A 19,475-nucleotide genomic window follows, 5' to 3' on the forward strand; every position below is an offset into this window, starting at 1 on the left:
TTCAGCGAATGTATAGCTCGCTATAATATTGCAGGCTTGCAGTAATTAATAATTTGATTCTAGGGTTAGACTTAATTCTTCTATAAAATAATAAAAAAAAAACCTTTAAAGGAATTTAAAAATAACTACTAACCTACAAATATAACTAGGCTTGCTAAGGTGGAGTATTCTGTTGTCCTCTAGTCTTCTACTCAATGCAGATTTCTGGCATAGATAGCACCTTTGGTCTGCACAAAGAAGTTCTGACTGGATTTTAGATAATCACTTTGATCTAGTAAATGAGGTTGAAGTCATTTAACCTCTCATACAGATCTATATTCAGGGTTGGATACTGTAAAACAAACGTTTTTTTGTGTTGCTGTTGGCCTAATATAAATTTTCGCCCACACTGGAACAAAATTATCTTGGTTAAAACTGTCACTGCAGTAGCTAAATTTAATTAAAAAAAAAAAAAAAAAAAAAAAAAAGAAAAAAAAAAGTTACAATGTGTGTTATTCTTTGTTTAAGAAACATTTTTAAACAATCAGCCAGTGCCAAAGTTCAGGCAGTCATGGAACAAGTCAGGACATAGCACAATGCTTTTGTCCCTGACTGCCCAATTTTCTTTTTTGTCTTAGTAGATAATGTATACTGTAGTTTTAAGAAAATTGTAAATAGGAATATAACACATCATCCCGGTTTCAATGTGCAAGCACAGTTCGTAGTCTACAAGCTCAAGTAAACAAAACCTTGCTCTACGTGTCTGATTCTTTAAGTAAGTGTCATTTCCTTCAAGCATTTGTTGATTTTGTGTTCGACACACAGTGCTCTATCCTTAGACCATAATGTTCTGCATGTTTTTTGTACAGCATTCTAAGGAAAAACGAAATATAAAATAGTCTTACCAGGAACAAAAACTATACTTAGAAGAATAGAGGATTTAGGGTGGGAAGCAGTTTAAACCCCACAAGCAAGGATATATTTATTATCCCACCTGTGACTGCTGCTCTCTTGACTCAGGAGGTCAGCCTCACCCATGGGATAAACCTGGCATCCCACTACAGTTTTGGATACATTGTGTATTTTAGGATCACAAGATGGGTTTCTTTTGTCTTTGTTTGTAGTACATTGTTACAAAGGCTCGGCTATATTGTGATCTGTAAGTAATCCTAAGTGTAGGATTAGGATCAACTTAAAGACCTCTCCCACCAAGGATAAATGACTGGAAAGTGCTAGATTATGGGATTTATGGGTTTCAAACCATCGACCCTTCAGGGTGATAAGTGAATAACTCAAGCACCAATTGATCTGGGTGGGAAGTGGAAAGCTGACATAATCCAATTAATCGCTGGGTACTGGATGTCTCATTGTCACCACTAAAGAAATAAAACTCTGAAATGCTCAGCTGTTCCTGCTCAACAATGTGTGGTACAGATGCCATAAAGGCCTGCTGCCAGCAAAAACATCCGTTGGGTTCATTTCAGCACCAAATATTTTTACACTTCTTATTTAAAAAATAAAAAAACTTCACAGAGACATTTTAATAAGCTTTGCATGTGTAGTGTTGTCTCCTTAAAGAGCTCTCATGGATTAACCTTGATCCAGAAATAAAAACATTTCTATACAGACATTCTGTAACAATTTATAATGCAGTTTGCATGTTTCAGTAATGATGGTAATAATAAAGTCCCATTTGGAACAAGACAGATATCTCAACTGTGCCCTTGCTGCTGATTACACAACTAAGCCTTGAGCTTTCTTTGTCTCCCATTAGCAAGGATTTACAAAAATGAAAAACTAATTTCCTTCAATCGCTAAAGGTTATGGCATGAGAAAGGCCTTGTGTAAAAAGTCATCTGAATAGGCTTCGTTTTAGAAGCAATTTATCCTGGAATAAGTATGGCAAATAATGATACTAGCTAAAACAACAATAGTGAATTACACAGAACACAAATAATAGCGTATTGAACAGACAAGAAATTAAGTATTGATGGTTGTAGCAGGGCGGCAGGAAAGCCCTGCTTAAATGTATTGTTTGTTTATTTTTAGAATGGGGTCTCCCCCTCCGCCCCTGTGTTATTATGTATTTGTTTTTTATGATTTAGTTGTTGTATTACTGATGGCGTGTTTATTTTTGTATGTATGAAAATGACGGCGAAAGCCGTATGGTTTGTTATTGTTTTGTTTTATTTTGAAACGTGTTCTGGCAGAGACGAGATTAGTAAACTCGTCCTCTGCCAGGAGTAATTTAATAAACTTGTGCAGATTGTGGCCAAGGGGTAATAGAATAATTACTAGCTAGTTAAACCCCTCGGCCACTGTATATAAACCTGCAGTTCTCTGCACTCCGGGTGGGGTGTTCGAGAGGCGGAGTGAGAGAGAAATTGAAAACAAAACAAAACAAAACTAATATAGGATCAGTGAAGGCGGTTGTTTCTCTCTGTGAGCAGTGTTTTCTGTTTAAAACCTTTTATTTATTTTTGTTCTTAAACAAATAGCGTGCAGCGCGTCTTTGAACTGCAGTACTTGGTTTGTTGTTGTTCCTGCTTCTGGCCTGACGTCACCGCTCATCCATTTCCTGTCACAATGGTATAAATGAAAAAACCTGTTTAGCATCACCAGCAAATTTAGTTTCATTTTTTCCAAAGATTGTTTTATATGCATTATGTAAAAAGCATTTTAAGGTATCAAATTAGAGTTAAAGGGTGTATAACTCAGGATTTTATCCCATGTTGTACATATCACAGTGATACAGTACACTTTAACGTGGATGCTTTGAATGCTCCGATTTAAATGCATGGCTATCGTGGGACCCAGCAGTAATGATGTTCAAATGACAAATGATCTTTCTCGTGTTGAATGCTCTTAAGATTTGATTAAAAATGTTTCAGTTTCATTCCAACACTGGTTTATTAAAATCCCAAAAGAATTTGTATAGTTTTTTAAAAAAATATACCACAGTGACATTAATGGCATACAAGAGCATTTTTAAACACTACAGGCTGTTCTGTAAATCTTTACCAGTAGTATTACTTACCTGCAGTGATGTAACCCCGTCACTAGAGCTATTTTCGATAAGCTGGACATGGCATAATGTAAAAGAAGTTGCAGGGCCTCTCTTTATCACAAGTACACTCTTTTGCATACCAGGAAGGTAACGCCAGTTTCGTATAAGTCAGTCCAAGCTTGCACTTGAAAGTCATTCCTTCTGTAATTCAGGCAATTATTCTGTTTTCCTGCTCTGATTAACATTCACTCCACCCTGTGGTAGGGTGTGTCCCCACCTGGTGGTCTGATCAAGACCAAATTATTTAAGTGCCTGTGTGAACAAATGCTACATCAGGAAACTGGATTGTGATCCTTAGACCCTCGGAAACGATGTTTACGTTTCAACTTGCTGGGGATGCAAGTAACCATATCCAGATAACTCCACAGTCCATTTGTCCTGAAAATAAAGACATTCTTTAGCAAGACACATAGTGTTTATCAGAATCTGTGACAATATGGAAGCTGTAAGTCTCCCTGTGACATTATTACCTTTATGTACTTTTACTTATACAATTGAGAGGGAACTTGCTAAGGACATTTTTTAGAACACACTATTGAGTATCACAGTATATCAGGACGTCTGTGTCACGTTTACATTTTCCTGACTGTAAAAATGAAAAAAAAGGATTTTGTAATCGTAATTATTTGTAATGTGGATAAATGTAATCCAGCAGTGACATTTTCTGAAAAAAATGATCACTGTTATCCAGATTAAAAGTTTTGAAAAACCAGCCCCTGATTATCAAGTTTCACATACAAACATTGTACAAACATACTGTGTTATAATTCTGTGGTTTGTGATGGTGCTCCACTATGAAAGGTGCAATATTTAAAAAAAAAAAAAAAAAAATATATATATATATATATATATATATATATATATATATATATATATATATATATATATATATATATATATATAATTACTGTTCTGGCTCTTTAATTTGCGTTTTTGTCATCTTTTTGTTTCGATGTTTGTACCCTGCCAACTTCTTACACTTTAAAGTTTTAGCCACATGAAGGTCTGTATCAAAAACTTTGGAATATGCCTTAGGATGGGTGTTTGTCTTCCAATGATGTCTGAAGAGACAACATAAAGATCTCAAACAGTGGTCTGATTTTTTTTTGGGGGCCTTATTTACACTGTTTACTTTGATCATTCCCAGATGCCTCTGGATACAGCAGGAGGGACAGGAGCTCATCTGCACAAATTAGTTGTCTGGAGCAACAGAGAACTGATCAAATCTGCTGAATAGTAAAGATATACTCATACTATTGCTGTAAAAATACATTTTTTTCCAAGACAGTGGCGCTGTGAGCTGCAGTGAATAAAATCTTGAAATTGACCGTTGCAAGCATTATAATTCCCTTGTGATAGTTGCTTTAAGATCATAGTTTAGAAAAAGTACCCTTCATTTGAAGCTGGTTAGAAAAAGAAAAAAGAGGATGATGTAGGGGTTGTCTTTACAGTGTGTTGCTTCCATGGAAGGCATTGGAAGAACCCCTATACTAGTCAGTAAAGATGAGAGTAGTCTTCCACCTTTGATACAGATCTTCCTGTAAACATGAAAGAAAAGCAAATGAAACAACTGGCACAACACAATATAACACACTATTGCTATGTCCCTGTCAACTAGCTCTTTAAATGTGCTGGATTGGAATCACTGGACACCAAAGTCCTCTTTATATTCTCTATGTAATTCTTTGCCACTTTTTGACAGCATTATCTCCAAACGTATTTGCCACATTTAAAGATGGTGAACAAGAGCAATGCAACAATAGTGAAAGTATCTCAAGTGCCTAAAAGCAGCACCCCATTGTTAATCAATTCACTATTGACAGCTCTTTTTTTTTTGCATTCTAATTAATGTCAAACTTTGACAGACCACAACTAAACCACAGAAACTAATTAAGCAGACAACATTTTTATACCGTGGTATCCAGTATGAGACTCTTCAAAAGTCTAGCTTAAAAAAACACCACAGTTTTACAGTAATAGAACTATAATAAATGTTGTGGGTTTCCATTTAAGTTCTTGCTAAAAAGCCATGAGCATTATGTTCATAGCTGGGAAATTGTGATAATCACCATGTAATTTCATCTCACCGACTGCACTCTCAAATTAATTAAAAAAAAAAAAAAATTTGGCAAGTTGTGCTATAAAATTCTTCATCCTGCTGTGATCTTTGGTCAGTAGAGACTTTGCAGGAAGGAATGTTTGGGATTCTAAAAAAAAAAAAGAAAAAAAAGAATTGGAATAGTGCATGTTAAAAATTTAAGTCAAGGTTCTTTATCTTAATTACTGAAACTTTAGACACAGTCCCTTAGACCCAAGTTTTGTCTTAAGTGGCTTCCCAAATAGGATTTTTTATTTCTTTTTTTTTGTATGTTGGTGTTGGTCGTATCCAGCAATGTTAATTTCACAGGTAAGTAATCATTTAACAAGGTTAATGAGCCATAAGAAACAAACTTCTGTAAAGAGCTGTGTGGGGGTCAGACTTGTGTAAAGAAAATGAATGTATTTAAAGCACTATAAAGATTTAATTATGCTACTGGCTCTCTAAGCTGCACTTGAGGTGGTGAATGTAAAGGTAATTTCCAAATCACAGCAAACAGAATGTATAGCAGTGTCTTTCTATTCAAAAGGAGCACCTAGAATGCAGGCTTTACCAAAAGGGATTAAAGATAATGAGAAGGCTTTTGTTTGAATGTTTTCCTTAGCTTCTGAAAGTTGAAGGTGCAGCTTTATCCGAGACAAATCTTACTACTTGTCCCATTACATACTGATTTATAACCAACAGTTAATTGTTGTTAGTTTTAATTGTTATGATACTTGGCAGAATTTATGAATAGCATAGTAATACATGATTATGGTCTTAAACAAATTAGACATCAGTTTGAAAAAAGAATACATTTTAAGTAAACACATGTGCAATTTTCAAACCAAAAGAACCACCTGGATTGCACTATGAAGCAATTTCTACCTAATAATGAAAGATGGACAAACAGATAAGATGCTTTATTTATTTAATTCTCTGGGAACAATGACTTTGATCAGGTGTGCATTAAGTTATAATACAGTCAAATTCAATTACCTGCATTGCGGGGCATAAATGATCAATTGAAACAAATTGTTCTAGTCCTGAGAAATTAATTTTCTTTATTTTGCACAATCCTTGTGAATTGGGGGGGGGGTGTGATGTCATTTTTGTCAGTCACTTTTGTATGCTTGGGGTAAAATTAACCTTGCTGCTTTGGTAGTACATTGGTAACACTGCAATTAAGTCTTGTTAAATGTTTGCTCTTTGACGAGGGATTTATAATCTAGGCCAGTGGTTCTCAATCTGTGGTCCACGGACTATTGGTGGTCTGTCGGCTCTCTTCAGGTGGTCCATGGAAAGGTTACATAATTACAGAAAGGAAGCGGCAGCATAGTTTATAGCTCCTACTGCAAACCCAAAATTTGAGACCTTAAACATTGAGCTATAGAAGGAAGAAAATGCTACATGGCGATTATCTCCAAGTTTTTTTTTTTTTTTTTTTTTTTTTGTTTTTTTAAGTCTAAACTGTCTGTCATATGTACTTTTGGAGTGCCTAAAGTGTATTCTTTACTGTATATTGCACTCACACAGCAGCTTGTAAAGTAAGGGATAACACACAACAGGGCGTGCGTTGTGTTGCTTTAACATATAGCTATAGTTGGGTTGGTTCAACCAACAAAGCCATATACAACACAACGTACAAACCCTGCAGTGTTATCCCGCTTATAAAACAGATGTACTGTTAACTGCAGAGTAAAAAATCCTCAACAGCCAATCAGCGTGCAGCATGCAAACATTCTGTTTTATAAATAAAGATTATAGCTGGAGAGTCGTAGCTCCGACTGTGCTGGTACCTCTTGGGTGTATTGTAACATCAGATTATTATTTCACATAAATCAACTTCTGCTGTAATTATCAATATAAAAATAAAGCAGTCCAATGTTTCCCTTTCTGTAAATTTTTGTTAATGAAAAGTAAACTAGAACAGTTTTTTAAAACTCCAATTTTTAAACAACTTTGCTCACAGAAACAGGCCCGCCCATCACATTACAACAAATAAAGGCAAGTCTACGGTTATTCTTAGTATTATAGTGATTTTTTTATGTGCTTATTTTTCAGTCAGCTGTACTATTTATTGTGTGGTCCACTGAAAAAATAAATAAATAAATTCAGGTGGTCCGCCAACAGAAAAGTTTGAGAACCACTGATCTAGGCTATTTAAGTTGAGTAAACCAGTTATGAACAAGAAAAGTAATACATTTTGGGGTACCAATGCACTTGGCCGAGTGTTTTCACATATAATTATTAGCATTTTTTTGAAGAGCGAGCGATTATGTATTAAGTAAAACCAACATATTAAACTGTGGTGAAACAAGCAGCAAATGCTTTACCCTAAGCATCACACACCAGCACAGGATTTGCAGAATTAGTTAGCTGACAACAACAGTACATCAAGGCTCAGTCTTAAAAATAACATTGTCTTCTGTCCAGATACCTACATCTAAAATTATATCTGCAGGTTCGTCGGTGTGTGTGCATTAACAGAGGTAATACAGAGGACACCTCCCTCATCGCTTTCTAGAACCATATGACGTCTTCATTACTTTTCTAACACCTTTCCTGAGTTGAGACAATCGGCATCTGTACTTTTACACTTGCAATGTCTTTTGATAACTTTGTTTAACTTGATCATAGAAACCTAAGAAGCCATCTAACCTCCCATATTAGATCTCCAAGAAAGATAAAATTTCTTAGTTTGTGTTTGTGTAAAGCCCCTTCTTTACAAGAACAATGGCAAGCCACTGTTATTCATTCATGCAGCACCATTGGAAATCGATCTTCTAAACAGTAGAAAGGATCTCTGTCAAAAACAGCCTTGTTTTGTTTACTTGGTGCTGGACCACCTGGTGATGTTGGCAGTGGCTTGAATGAGACTAATTGTGGGATAGAAATAATAATAATAATGTTTTGTTTTTTTTCGACATGTGCACAAGTTGTATACATTATATTTTGGCATACATGTGATCCAAATTATAGTGGGAGTTAGTTACAGCAGTGGTGTTACTGTTGTGAGCCAATGAATTATGGTTGTTGGTGCTTTATTCCTTTTAATGGGTCTTAAATGTATTTTAATTGTAAGCTGACAGCATACCAGAGTTGGAGCAGGTTGCACTCATCCTTTTGGACTGTTAAACTGGCACACTGTCGTTTTAATTGCAGGAACATACAGATCTTACCAGACTGGAAAGTGCTATGTAATTAAATTATTTGAAAGACTGTGCTCTTCTTTTAGGTCATGGGAATTTATTAAGGATGAAATGTGACAAACAAATGTACTAGTATTTTTAAGTAGCATGTTTAAAAAAGACTGCAAACAGTTATGAGATTAGATTCAATCATACCTGTCCTTCCTCTTAGAGTGGTTTGTCTATTATTCTGTTGATTTAACACAAGCTGCAGTCTCTTAGAGAGAGTTGTTTTATGAAGACATGAGTTTGTTTAACTTATAGCCTACTAACAACAAATGAAATATGTTGATGCTCTGTATGAAAGAGCTGCTAAAAATCCTTTATATTTAAACAGGAAGGTAGTGAATTTAAAAACAAAAAGGTTCTCTGTCCTAAACCTGTCAGCTGTCTATCGTTCTGAATAGGAACTTCTTAATAGATTTCCATGCATCTTTGCCAACATTGTCCAACAGAAGATCATGCAATCACCTGACTAACTCTTTTAGTTTATGCTGGGTTAAGAATCAGTATCATGGATATTTGGCCCTTTTCACAAAACTTTCAGGACTGTCTTTAAATAATGTTTATAAACATTATATTAGTGTAAACTTCTAATCCTCTCTAACACAGCTGAAAAATTTGTCATGATCAGCAAACTTGATTTTATTAATTAAAATGTGATTTAAAGAAAAAAAAGTGCTAGGAAAAATTAAACTTTAAAGTGAGCGTTTATAGACTTGGAAGTTAAAAAAAAAAACAGTTTACCTTCGTTCAGTTTAACATTCCCATTGGTAATTCATTTATTTAGGCTTATATGTGCAATTATAGCTTTAAAATTAATTCCTCACAAACTGTAAACAATATAGGCTGTCTCATAAGTATGGCAATGCGTGTTGCTTACTCTGACGTAGTGTTTTGCTGACTGCAAGCAGAGCCACATGGTCAAATGCAAATTGATCCCTTCGTGATATGGTGGCCATGTACAAAACATAGGTACCATGGAGATTATTGAAAGACAGATGGCTAGAATTCAGTTCGCTCATGTAAGTGCCTCTGTAGCGCCTGTGCTTCTAAAATAGACTATTTATATACAGTACACAGTAAACAACTAAATCCACATGCCATGTTACTGTATTTTAACTTATTTACAAACATAGATGTCTATATAAAAGAAAGTGACGTTTATACATATTTATTAAGTATAAAAGAACACTTACTTTTTGAAACACTGTAAACTATTACTGGGTTGTTTTTGCATAGCTCTGTAACAACTAAAAAACAATATTCCATTTAAAATGACTCTCACCACTCTACAGATGTTTTATACTAAACTTACATTTTCTTTCCCACAAGTAATTTGAAAGCCAAAATATTTTTTTAAACTCATTACAGCAGCAGTGCAAGAGAAGATGTGCACAAAAGATTTGCCTAGGTAACACTGCAGGAGGCAGGTGTCGTACTTTGGAAAGCTACACAGCATGGCAAAATACAGCATGAAAACCTTTTTTAGGTCATGTAAAATTGTTTGTACTTAAAAAAATAATGCATACACTCTTTAACAAACAAGCTTGACAATGGTCATTTAGTAGACAAACTGTTTTTAAAACATTAAACACCCCATTTAATCATATTTGTGTCATTTGTTATTCTTAAGAGAAAACAACATACTTTTAATGAGCAAGAAGACATGATAAAGGGTCCCTGAGTGACTCAACTGGTGAAAGCACTGGTGTGACTGCTGGAAGTCAACAGTCTTCGCCGGGGATTCTGAAGGGAGTGGCTCATTGGCTCTGGCCCTCCTATGGGTTAGGGAGGCAAAACCGGCAGGTACTATTTCTCCTCATCGTTCTATAGCTGACACTACCGGCCATATAAGAATGAGTGATAAATTAAGGAAATTTAAAGAACTTTCTCTGATTTACATTCTTAATGCTGCAAAAGCTTTTACGATGTATGCCCTGTAATTTTGCCCTGTAACTATAACACAGGGAAATTATCCATTGCAGTTAAATCAAAGTAGCAGAGTACTGGAAAGCCATGCACTTTGGACAAAATGAACTGCTTATTAGAAATAGCCTTCGCAATATCAGGATTAACTTCCCTTACATTTTTTTTTTTTTGTCTATTTCTTGTTATTTCTAACAGGAAACTAACAACCAATGGTTTGATGCCAAAAGGAAAATAACCTATTGTGAAATATCTGTACCAGACCAAATACACATTTTTTTTGTTTAAATTTGTTGTTGTAAACTTGTCTATACCCAAAGTAGATCACAGCTTTCTACATAATATTTCATCTTGTACATTTTATAAATGCATCAGATATTTTATGTTTAGAATATTGATAGTCATGCTTCTAAAACTGTGTTTTTATACATGTGAAACAATGCAATTTTTATTTTGTGTTTTCACATATATTTGGAATTTTAAGAGTAAGCTGAGGGTATTTGAGATTTGCAATTAATTTAAACTGTTTCCAAAATAACTTTCACCTAAATATGCATAAACATGAGGTATATACATTTAAACCAGTGTGTACAGCATATTGTCCTACAGTTTTGGCACATGTGCCTTGTGGCACACCCTATAATTATAAACAAAGGGAACACTGTCTTCTGATGATTTATTTTCTTTTTCATTACACACATGCAAATAATAAAAGGTGTACATGTGGCATCTCAGGGTTTAATACAACTGACAACGCTAATCAAAACATGGCTGACTAGGAGCCATTATTTTTTATTCAGAAACTTCTAATGTATACCGTTTTCCTTTCTGTATCTTCAGAATCTATCATACTGCGACTTTATTATAATTTTCTTTGTATGTGTTTTTACATCTTTGAGCATGTTTATGCTTTGGCTTTTAGTTTGCTCTGTACAAAAGACACAATGTGAAAGTTATTGGTTCAAATTCTCATTTCAGTCAGATGAAGTGTGTTTCTTAGTTTAGTCTATTTTATCTGTGCATTGCGTGTTCACTGCAATCAATTACAATCACTACTGAAATTTAGATGTGATCTTATCATAATGGATTTCACTTGAAGTACCCTTTGTTACAGCCTGTTTGAAGATACTTTTGGATTTTATTTGTATATATTTATATGAGGGTGTGGCAGGAAATGGCGTTGCGGTGCCTCAGACCAGAAGAAAGCACAAAAACAAAGGTACAGTGCAGTGGCGCGTCTGCCGTTTATTAAACGAGAACAAAAATAAATAAAATATTTAAAACAAAAATAAACACTTGCTCGCAGAGCAGAAATAAAACAATTAAACAAAATAAATCTCAAACACAAATAATGAATTAAGGTCCGGCTGGTCAGTAGCCTTCACGGATCCTTATATTCTTTAAATGTAGTTTCTCCTCTCTCACTCCTCGCTCACTCTCGTTCCTCCTCTGAACACCCATCACGAGCAGGGAGAGCTGCGGCTTAAATACCGTGGCCGAGGGGTTTAACTAGTTTGTAATTATTCTATTACCCCTCGGCCACAATCTGCACAAGTTCAGTAATTTGTATGACTGCCGGCTAGTTTAACAACGCACTAGCCAACAGTCACACAACACGAGGTTTTCAATGTGGATGGGGCTTCCCATCCACGCTACAAAACAATAACACATGGCATTCGCCGACATCTATAAACAAATATAAAACAATAAACAAATACAAAATAACACAGGGGCGGAGGGGGAGACCCCGTTCTAAAATAAACACTGTACCGGGCTGCTCACCCTGTTAAAGGGTTTCAGGATGGCCAACCATCAAAGTCATTCATGGTCTTTGACTATATGGGATCTTCAATGTCCAAAAAGCAGTTATCCCATAGACAATTTACAATGATGAAATTGCTGGTTAAATAACAGATGGACTTAATATAATAGAACAATTATTATACTAAATTCTCTTAATGTTGATTTAAAAAAAACAATGTTTGAACTAGTTTACTTTTAGTACTAATTTGAACCACATATGCAGAAATGCCAAGGTCAGAGCATTTAAATGAGATTTGAAAAAATCTTGACAACATTGAGTTTAATTGGACACCAACCAGGCATTGTGCAGGTGCAATTAAACAGACTAAAATAATGTTTGGTTTATATAGTCAGAATCGTAGAGTACAGGGGAGGATTTGTTGAGGTTGCTATTGCAGTGGGGAGACCATCGTCTATTTTGATCCCTACACAACAAAAAGAGAATTACAGCTTTGGAGAGTCCATCAAAAATCAACAATATCAATATAGAACAACTCTGCACTGTTAAATGGAGGTTGTACTTCAACTTCTCTGCTTAGTTAATGGCTCACATCACAAACCTTTTGCGGTATCTAATGTTTAGTACAGAGAATTAGAAAAGCTGTGGGAAAACAGCTAACAGCCCCTGTGTGGCAAATCACAAGTTGTCCCGTTCTATTTGGTCTACTTGTGTGGCAGTGCCTGCATCGATAAATTTCTTTTTAGTGAAACCTTTTGTGCCAACTTCGACATCGGCTACAGATGCAGTGGACATTGTGTTTTTCTTTCAGATTTTATTTAAAAAAATCCTCACTCATGAAATTAATTTCTCAGATTAGCTATTGACGATAACATGATTAATATTTTATAATGAGAAATTACATTTAAAAAAAACTAATCTGTATTGTTTGAAGCAGGTAAGTTACCTGCACGAACAGGGACCTAAGAGGAAATTGCCAGTAAAATATTGTGTACTACAAAGGGTATAATATTCTGTTGGTAATACAATATTTTTGTCGGGATTCAAGCCTAGTAGCAAACTCGCTATCAATAGAGCTGCCAATGCCATCTAGTCATTCACTCAGTTTTCAGTGTATGGAATACAGCTCTGCATATGAGACTCAATAACACAACATATAATAAAATTAAGTCAGTATAGTCATACAGTATTGTCTTCTAGTGGGTTGGAACCTGTATTATTTATTTGCTTGATTTTGATTATTGATTATATTTCTCTTGAGTCCCTGTTAGCTGCTCCTAATAGTATCACATGGAAAAACATGTAACAAAAAAACAAACAAAAAAAAAAAACAGAACTTAGATTAAACAATGTGGGCCTTGTTCACCATGACTGTGACTCATGTCCATTGTTTCTTTACATACAGACTTTACTTTCTGTTTACATGCTTTAGCTTCGAAAGTCTCGTCTTCCCTGGGTCATTAAATTTACGGTTAGCTGTATGATGGTTTCCTTAACCAGCCTCTTTCTGTTTCTAAACTGGAGAGGAAGTGTAATTCTGTTAGATCCTAAATAAGGAGCACATCTGGCTTTCCCCGCTGCATCTAGTGCACAGGCCCTGCTGGGTAAAGTCCTTTCCAAGTCAAACAAGCAGCCATTTCTTCTTAAAGGAAGACCTAAAGAGGAACTGGGGCAGGCTTGCCAAAAGACTTCAACCTCAAACAGTTCCGTTTTACATTACCCCAACAGATTTACACAGTTTTTTAGTGATGGCCCAGGCTGCCTCCCTTAGTGTAACACACCAATAATAGAGGTCAGCTGACACCCAGAGACACCTGCAAGGTGCCTGACAGTACATTACTGTTTGTGGGATCTGGGGCACTAGGAGGCCCCAACACTCTTGAAACACAGTGATTATCTGATAGGGTACTAATGCAGGAGGACCCTGAAGACCTGCCAGCCCAGCTGATAACATACAGCACCCAACAATGGAAAATCTACCCTAGTGTCTCCAGCAGTCTGTATTTGGAGTGATATATTTCAACCATGTGAGCCCTTTTCCCTACAGGAAGAAAATATGATTTTAGTCTCCAGTTTTATGTAATTCAGTGATTCTATTCAACTTGGTGTACAGTTTGGATAACCATTCATACAACTTTCCATTTAACACCTCTGTTTCAAATATGTGTGGTTGCATTAGTTGTGTAAGAAACTACAGTTCTGAGGGCTTAGGTTTAACTTATAAAAGAATCTTTTCATTTTTTTTCTAACTCTGACAAACTGAAGCTATATGGTACAATTGTACAAAATGTTTGCCATATATTTACAAAGAAAGTCAGCGATTAAAATGTAATACCTGTTCCCTTAAATGTATTCTGATGCTTTACTTGTGCCATTTACAATAATGTAGTCATCTTCAGAAACCACAACAACATTACCACTGTTATGATAGCAAATTTGCAATTTTTAATGTGTGGTTTGAGCATAATTTCTGCATGCCATCCATCCTACACACAAGGAACATTCACAAACTACCCCCCAAAAAATATTAAAGTATCAATTTTATAAATATATCCATACTTCATAGTGTTGTACATCCATTCTCTTTTAATTGTAAACAATTTTACCTTACCTGAAAATATTTGTTTCACATCTGTGACAGGCTGGCGAGTGGATAAAGGCCCAGAGACAGACTGCAGTTCAAAAAAAATAATACTTTAATTTTAAATAAACACAAAATAAAAGTGCACAAGGGCAAAAACAAAGATATTTAAACACAAATCACGAAACACAAAGCAAAACTTACAAAAATAAAGGTTTCCAGGCTGGGTGATGCCTTCACTGGATCAAAAAAAAAAACAAAAAAAACAAAAAAAACACAAAAACAGCAAGCACAAACACTAGCTTGCTTTCTCAGCTCCCTCCTCTCCCTAATGGGAAGCTGAGGCCTCCTTTTATATCAGGTGGCTGAGTGCTGATTGATCGTTAATTACTCCAATCAACCCCAGCCACCTGAACACAATAATCCCTCTGCCAATCTATATAGGGCAGAGCTCTACTCTGCCACACACCTCCCCCCATGTACAAAGTACACAGGCCGCAATCAGCCAACTCCACAAGTCCGATTATGTCTCTTGGGTGGGCTGTTTCGGTGGGCAGTGGTGGGCGGGGTTGATGTCGGAGCCCGCAAGCCTTCTTTGGTTGAGGGGGCCCCGGATCTCTAAGGAAGTATGGAGATGCTGTCATGGGACCTGGACCCTCCAGCAGATGCAGTGCTGGCGGGCAGGCAGCACCCCCGGACAGCATGGGCGTGGCCTCCTCAGACGGCGTGGATCCCCCTAGCAGCGCCAGACCCTCCGATGGCGTTGGACCCTTTAGTGGCACTGGACCCTCCAAGGATGGTGGCCTGGCTCCCTCTGGCGACAGAAGCGAGGACGGCGGCCCGGCTCCCTCTGGCGACAGAAGCGAGGACGGCAGCCCGGCTCCCTCTAGTGACGGAGGCGGGGATGGCGGCAACAGACCCTAGGGAGGCGACGGCGGCAGCGGACCCTCGGCAACCCTAGGAGACAAAAAGGAGACACCAGCAGCCCCAGGCGATGCGGAGTAGCAGGCAACCCCAGGCAATCCAAATGTGGCATCCCTCAGTTCACAAGAGCAGTCTTGGGATTTCATTTACTGTGTACAATTGCCATTGCAGTAAGCATTTTACAAAAATATAAAAATTATATTTTAATGGTGTCTAAAATACATAAATGAGTTGATCCCAAATGACTCTTCTACATGTGATGCCAGCCATTCCTTATTCTAGCAACCCGAGCAGCTACTGTCTGTAAAAGTTAGGGTTTGTCTAAAAATATCATCAAATACAGCACACTTTTTCAAGACTCCCCCTAAAAGCTTACATAAAAATAATGACGTTAATTGAGGTCTCGAACAAAAGTGAAAGGTATGCAATGGACATGGGCAACCTCATCCGAAGAACAATTTGATTGAAACAACTTGAGAAGACCGTGCTTATTACCTGTTTTTATTATTAAATTATTAAAATAAACAAGGGGCTTTGTAGCCTATTGCCTGGAGTCAGTTCAAATATCTGAAAACTGCTTTACAGTAAATCAAATGCTTCTGTGAGCAGGTCACTTTGTTTGTATTATTCAAGGTAGTTTCTTGTATTATGCTCTTATTGAAAACATTAAATTAGTATTGTACGTCTGATTGTGTTGTTGCTGCTCTCTGTCGGTACATTAATTTAATTCAGATATATTCATAGAGTCATATGGAAAATACAGTAATGTGCTCTAATAAACAGCATACTAAACAAGAACTTTGCGTATATTTTGTAGGGGCAGAAGTCGGGCCTACTAGTAGTACAAGAAGATATATTTTGGCAATATTTTGTTTCCTAGTCCGATTTTAGAAGGAAACTGAGTAGTATTGCGCAACAAGAATTTTTTCAATCTAGTTGTATTTATTTTCGTTCACAGGAGCTTTTTTTTGGTATGGTATGGCACTGTATGAGGTTCTCTTTTTGGAGGTTTCTCATTGCTTTTGTACAGTATCTCAAACACGTTTTAGACATGTTGTTATTTTATTTTTTTAATGAATTGTGCATGTGTTTGCATACTGGGGGAATACAGTATAACAAATAAAAACACACCTTAGCTCAGGGGAATTCGTGAGTGAGTATAATAGCTGCATCTACTGACTTTTATTATGATGCACCTGCTACTGCCTGACAGGAAAGAATGAAGACACTGATTCTGGGACTGCAAGCAATAATTTAGACATACCACCCATCTCTGGGATAGATCGAAGTTGCCAACAAAGTACTAAATAAGGGATAGTTAGTGTTCCAGACAGTGAAACTGACACTTGGAAAAGAAAGGCAAACATGGATTCTGTTGCTTCTCATACTTGCCCCTGTGAAATATGCATGCTGTACTACTGATTTATATATTTATACAATAAACTTGAAAACTTACATGTGTGCCCAATTGTCTGTTATTCCACTAGGGTGACAGAGAGCACAATGTACGGTAGAATCAAAAGCTGCACTGTTATTACAATCTTTAGTTGCACACTAGCTTGAAAATGATGCAACTAGATAAACTGTTACCCATTATGCTACTGCGCCAGCGTAAAGGGTATACACTCGTGTTCAGCTATACATGATCAAAATGTTGTTTTCTTGTGGTGTAAATACAATGTGTTGATCAGATTTTTTTTTTCTTTTAGTATTTATTTTATAATTTTTCCTAATACATTAATTTCCTTTAACATTTTTTTTTTTACACCAAGTCATTATCATATAGATCCTTTTGTTGTTTGATGGTTTCCTTTCCAGGTGTGCTGCACGTGCTGTTACATACTGTGTAGTCATGTTAAAAGACTGCAGATCACTGTGGTTTCAAAGGAAATCAGTTCAGATGTTTAAGGCTTTACAACATACTTAATGAGAATTACACTTGTGATAGTTAAAGCTGTGAATGGAGTTAGCTTCCCTCTGTTCAGTTCTGTGGTCAGGGGGCTGTAAGTTTTTATATCATAGCTAGAAAGCTGATCTGCATACGTCTCTTCTCCAACTGTAACTCTTTGTTTTCACCTGACTGATTTATTTTGGAGTTGGTGCAAGGGTACAGAAGCTGCAGATACTGTAGCTTATTGGGCCAGGAGCCAACTTTGAACCTGATAGCCTCTGTTTAAGAAATATAAAGAAGAGCCCTCTTCCTTTGCGCTTCAGAGTGTCTGCAGTCTCACTTTATCCCTTCAAAATAAGAAAATATACAGGTGGCAGAACTTGTGAAAATAAAACCAGTGTGATATCATCAGCTTTAATGATCTGCAGGGATCTCTTCAGTTTAGTCAGTTGTGAGTAAGATCATTCACAGGTGACAAGTAAAGCCAAAACATTTTATTTGCACACATTGCTTTAGACTTATTTAGACTAAGCAAGTCCTACAGTGGAGAGATTGTTTTTACAAGGAACTTCCATAAAGGTCTTATCTTTGTTATCACACACCAAAGATCAATCTATGTTTATCGGTTTGATATGTTCAATTTTGACCAGTGCCGGTGGTGTTTAAAGATAATAAAGTGATTTAAGAAATATATATTTTTTTAAATCTTGATTTCAACCAAGGTTTTTTTTTTTTTTTTTTTTTAAATAATGATTATTTAGTTATTTACACAGTATCTCTTCCTGTTTTTTTTTTTTTTTTTTGCAGTCCATCATTTTCATAAGGGACCGGAATTCTCATGGGCAAGAAATATCAGGATATATAGACTACGCCCACAGACTTAAAACAGAAGAATTTGAACCATATTTCAATGGAAAAAAGAGACTTCTGCCGAGACCAACTGATCTAAGGTACTTTTATTGCATTAGTTATTCTGCTTTGCTTTGTTAAATGCATTTTACTAAGACATGCTCAAATCTTTTTAGGTTACAATATATTTTTCAGTACACTGCTAGCATAATAGTATTACATTCCTAATCGAATAAATATTTAGTCAACAAACAGGAGTGGATTAACTTTTTAAGTTTTATTTCTCCAAATAGAGCCAGATTACATAAAATTTCAAAATACCTCTGAATAATATGTAGTGATTATAAATGTTATGGTCAATATAAGAAATGTATGTGTTCTTTAAATGCATATGTCCACCAAAAACTGTGAAATGTGATCATTTAAATCTTGGTAGTTTTATTCATATTTCTCATTTGTGTGAACTTTGGATTATTGCATTATTTATCCTCTTCGGAGCATTCATATGCTTTTAAATCAAACATACCAAACAATACGAAGTGTAGACTTGTATAGAATATTATAGGACCAGTGGAATGCATACAGTGGAATTTAATGTAGGTTTTCACAAGTAAACACAAAATTAAACACTGGTTTGCAAAAGTGGGAAAAAAAGAAAGAAAATTATCCACAAAAGAAAAATGCAAATCATTTTAGTCATCTCAAGACATTTTGGTCACTGTAAAACTGTTACTTGCATGTGGATTTTATATTGCTCGTTTCTAAAAATCTTTATCTTTTCCCTAATAGGTCCTGCATTTTAAATATGGAGAGGCAGAACTATGCTCTCTAATTATGGTCTTATAAAATAACAGTTTTAGTACTCACAGATATATAAAATGCAGGACCTATTAGGGAAAAGATAAAGATTTTTAGAAACGAGCAATATAAAATCCACATGCAAGTAACAGTTTTACAGTGACCAGACTAACAAGTCTCATACCCCTTTCATGCAAAATGCCGCTACTGAGTCGACTCAGAGACATTTCAGTTTTTTTTTTTTTTAAATACCCATTCACACAGTGCTAAAGGGTGAGCACAACTTCCAAACCTATTAGTCAACAGATCTTTTTCATGGCAACAGAAACCAAACAAAATCACAAAACAAGTAAATTCAGCTGGTTTGGTTTACTTTTAATTTTCAGTTATATTATACAATGTAACAATCTGTTAAGTGCCAAATTGC

General features: G+C 35.9%; 1 protein-coding gene across 1 annotated transcript in view; it reads left to right on the forward strand.

Moving 5' to 3' along the window:
- LOC121317459 (cilia- and flagella-associated protein 299) overlaps nucleotides 1-19,475 on the forward strand; it is a 172,911-nt gene that overhangs the window by 130,883 nt on the left and 22,553 nt on the right. Inside the window, exon 4 of the mRNA XM_041253415.1 lies at nucleotides 18,209-18,351. Within this exon, the coding sequence (XP_041109349.1) occupies nucleotides 18,209-18,351 (143 nt within the window). The remainder of the gene's footprint in view (nucleotides 1-18,208; nucleotides 18,352-19,475) is intronic.

Source organism: Polyodon spathula, chromosome 1 (genome assembly GCF_017654505.1).
Source record: "Polyodon spathula isolate WHYD16114869_AA chromosome 1, ASM1765450v1, whole genome shotgun sequence".
In the NCBI taxonomy this organism is placed as follows: domain Eukaryota; kingdom Metazoa; phylum Chordata; class Actinopteri; order Acipenseriformes; family Polyodontidae; genus Polyodon; species Polyodon spathula.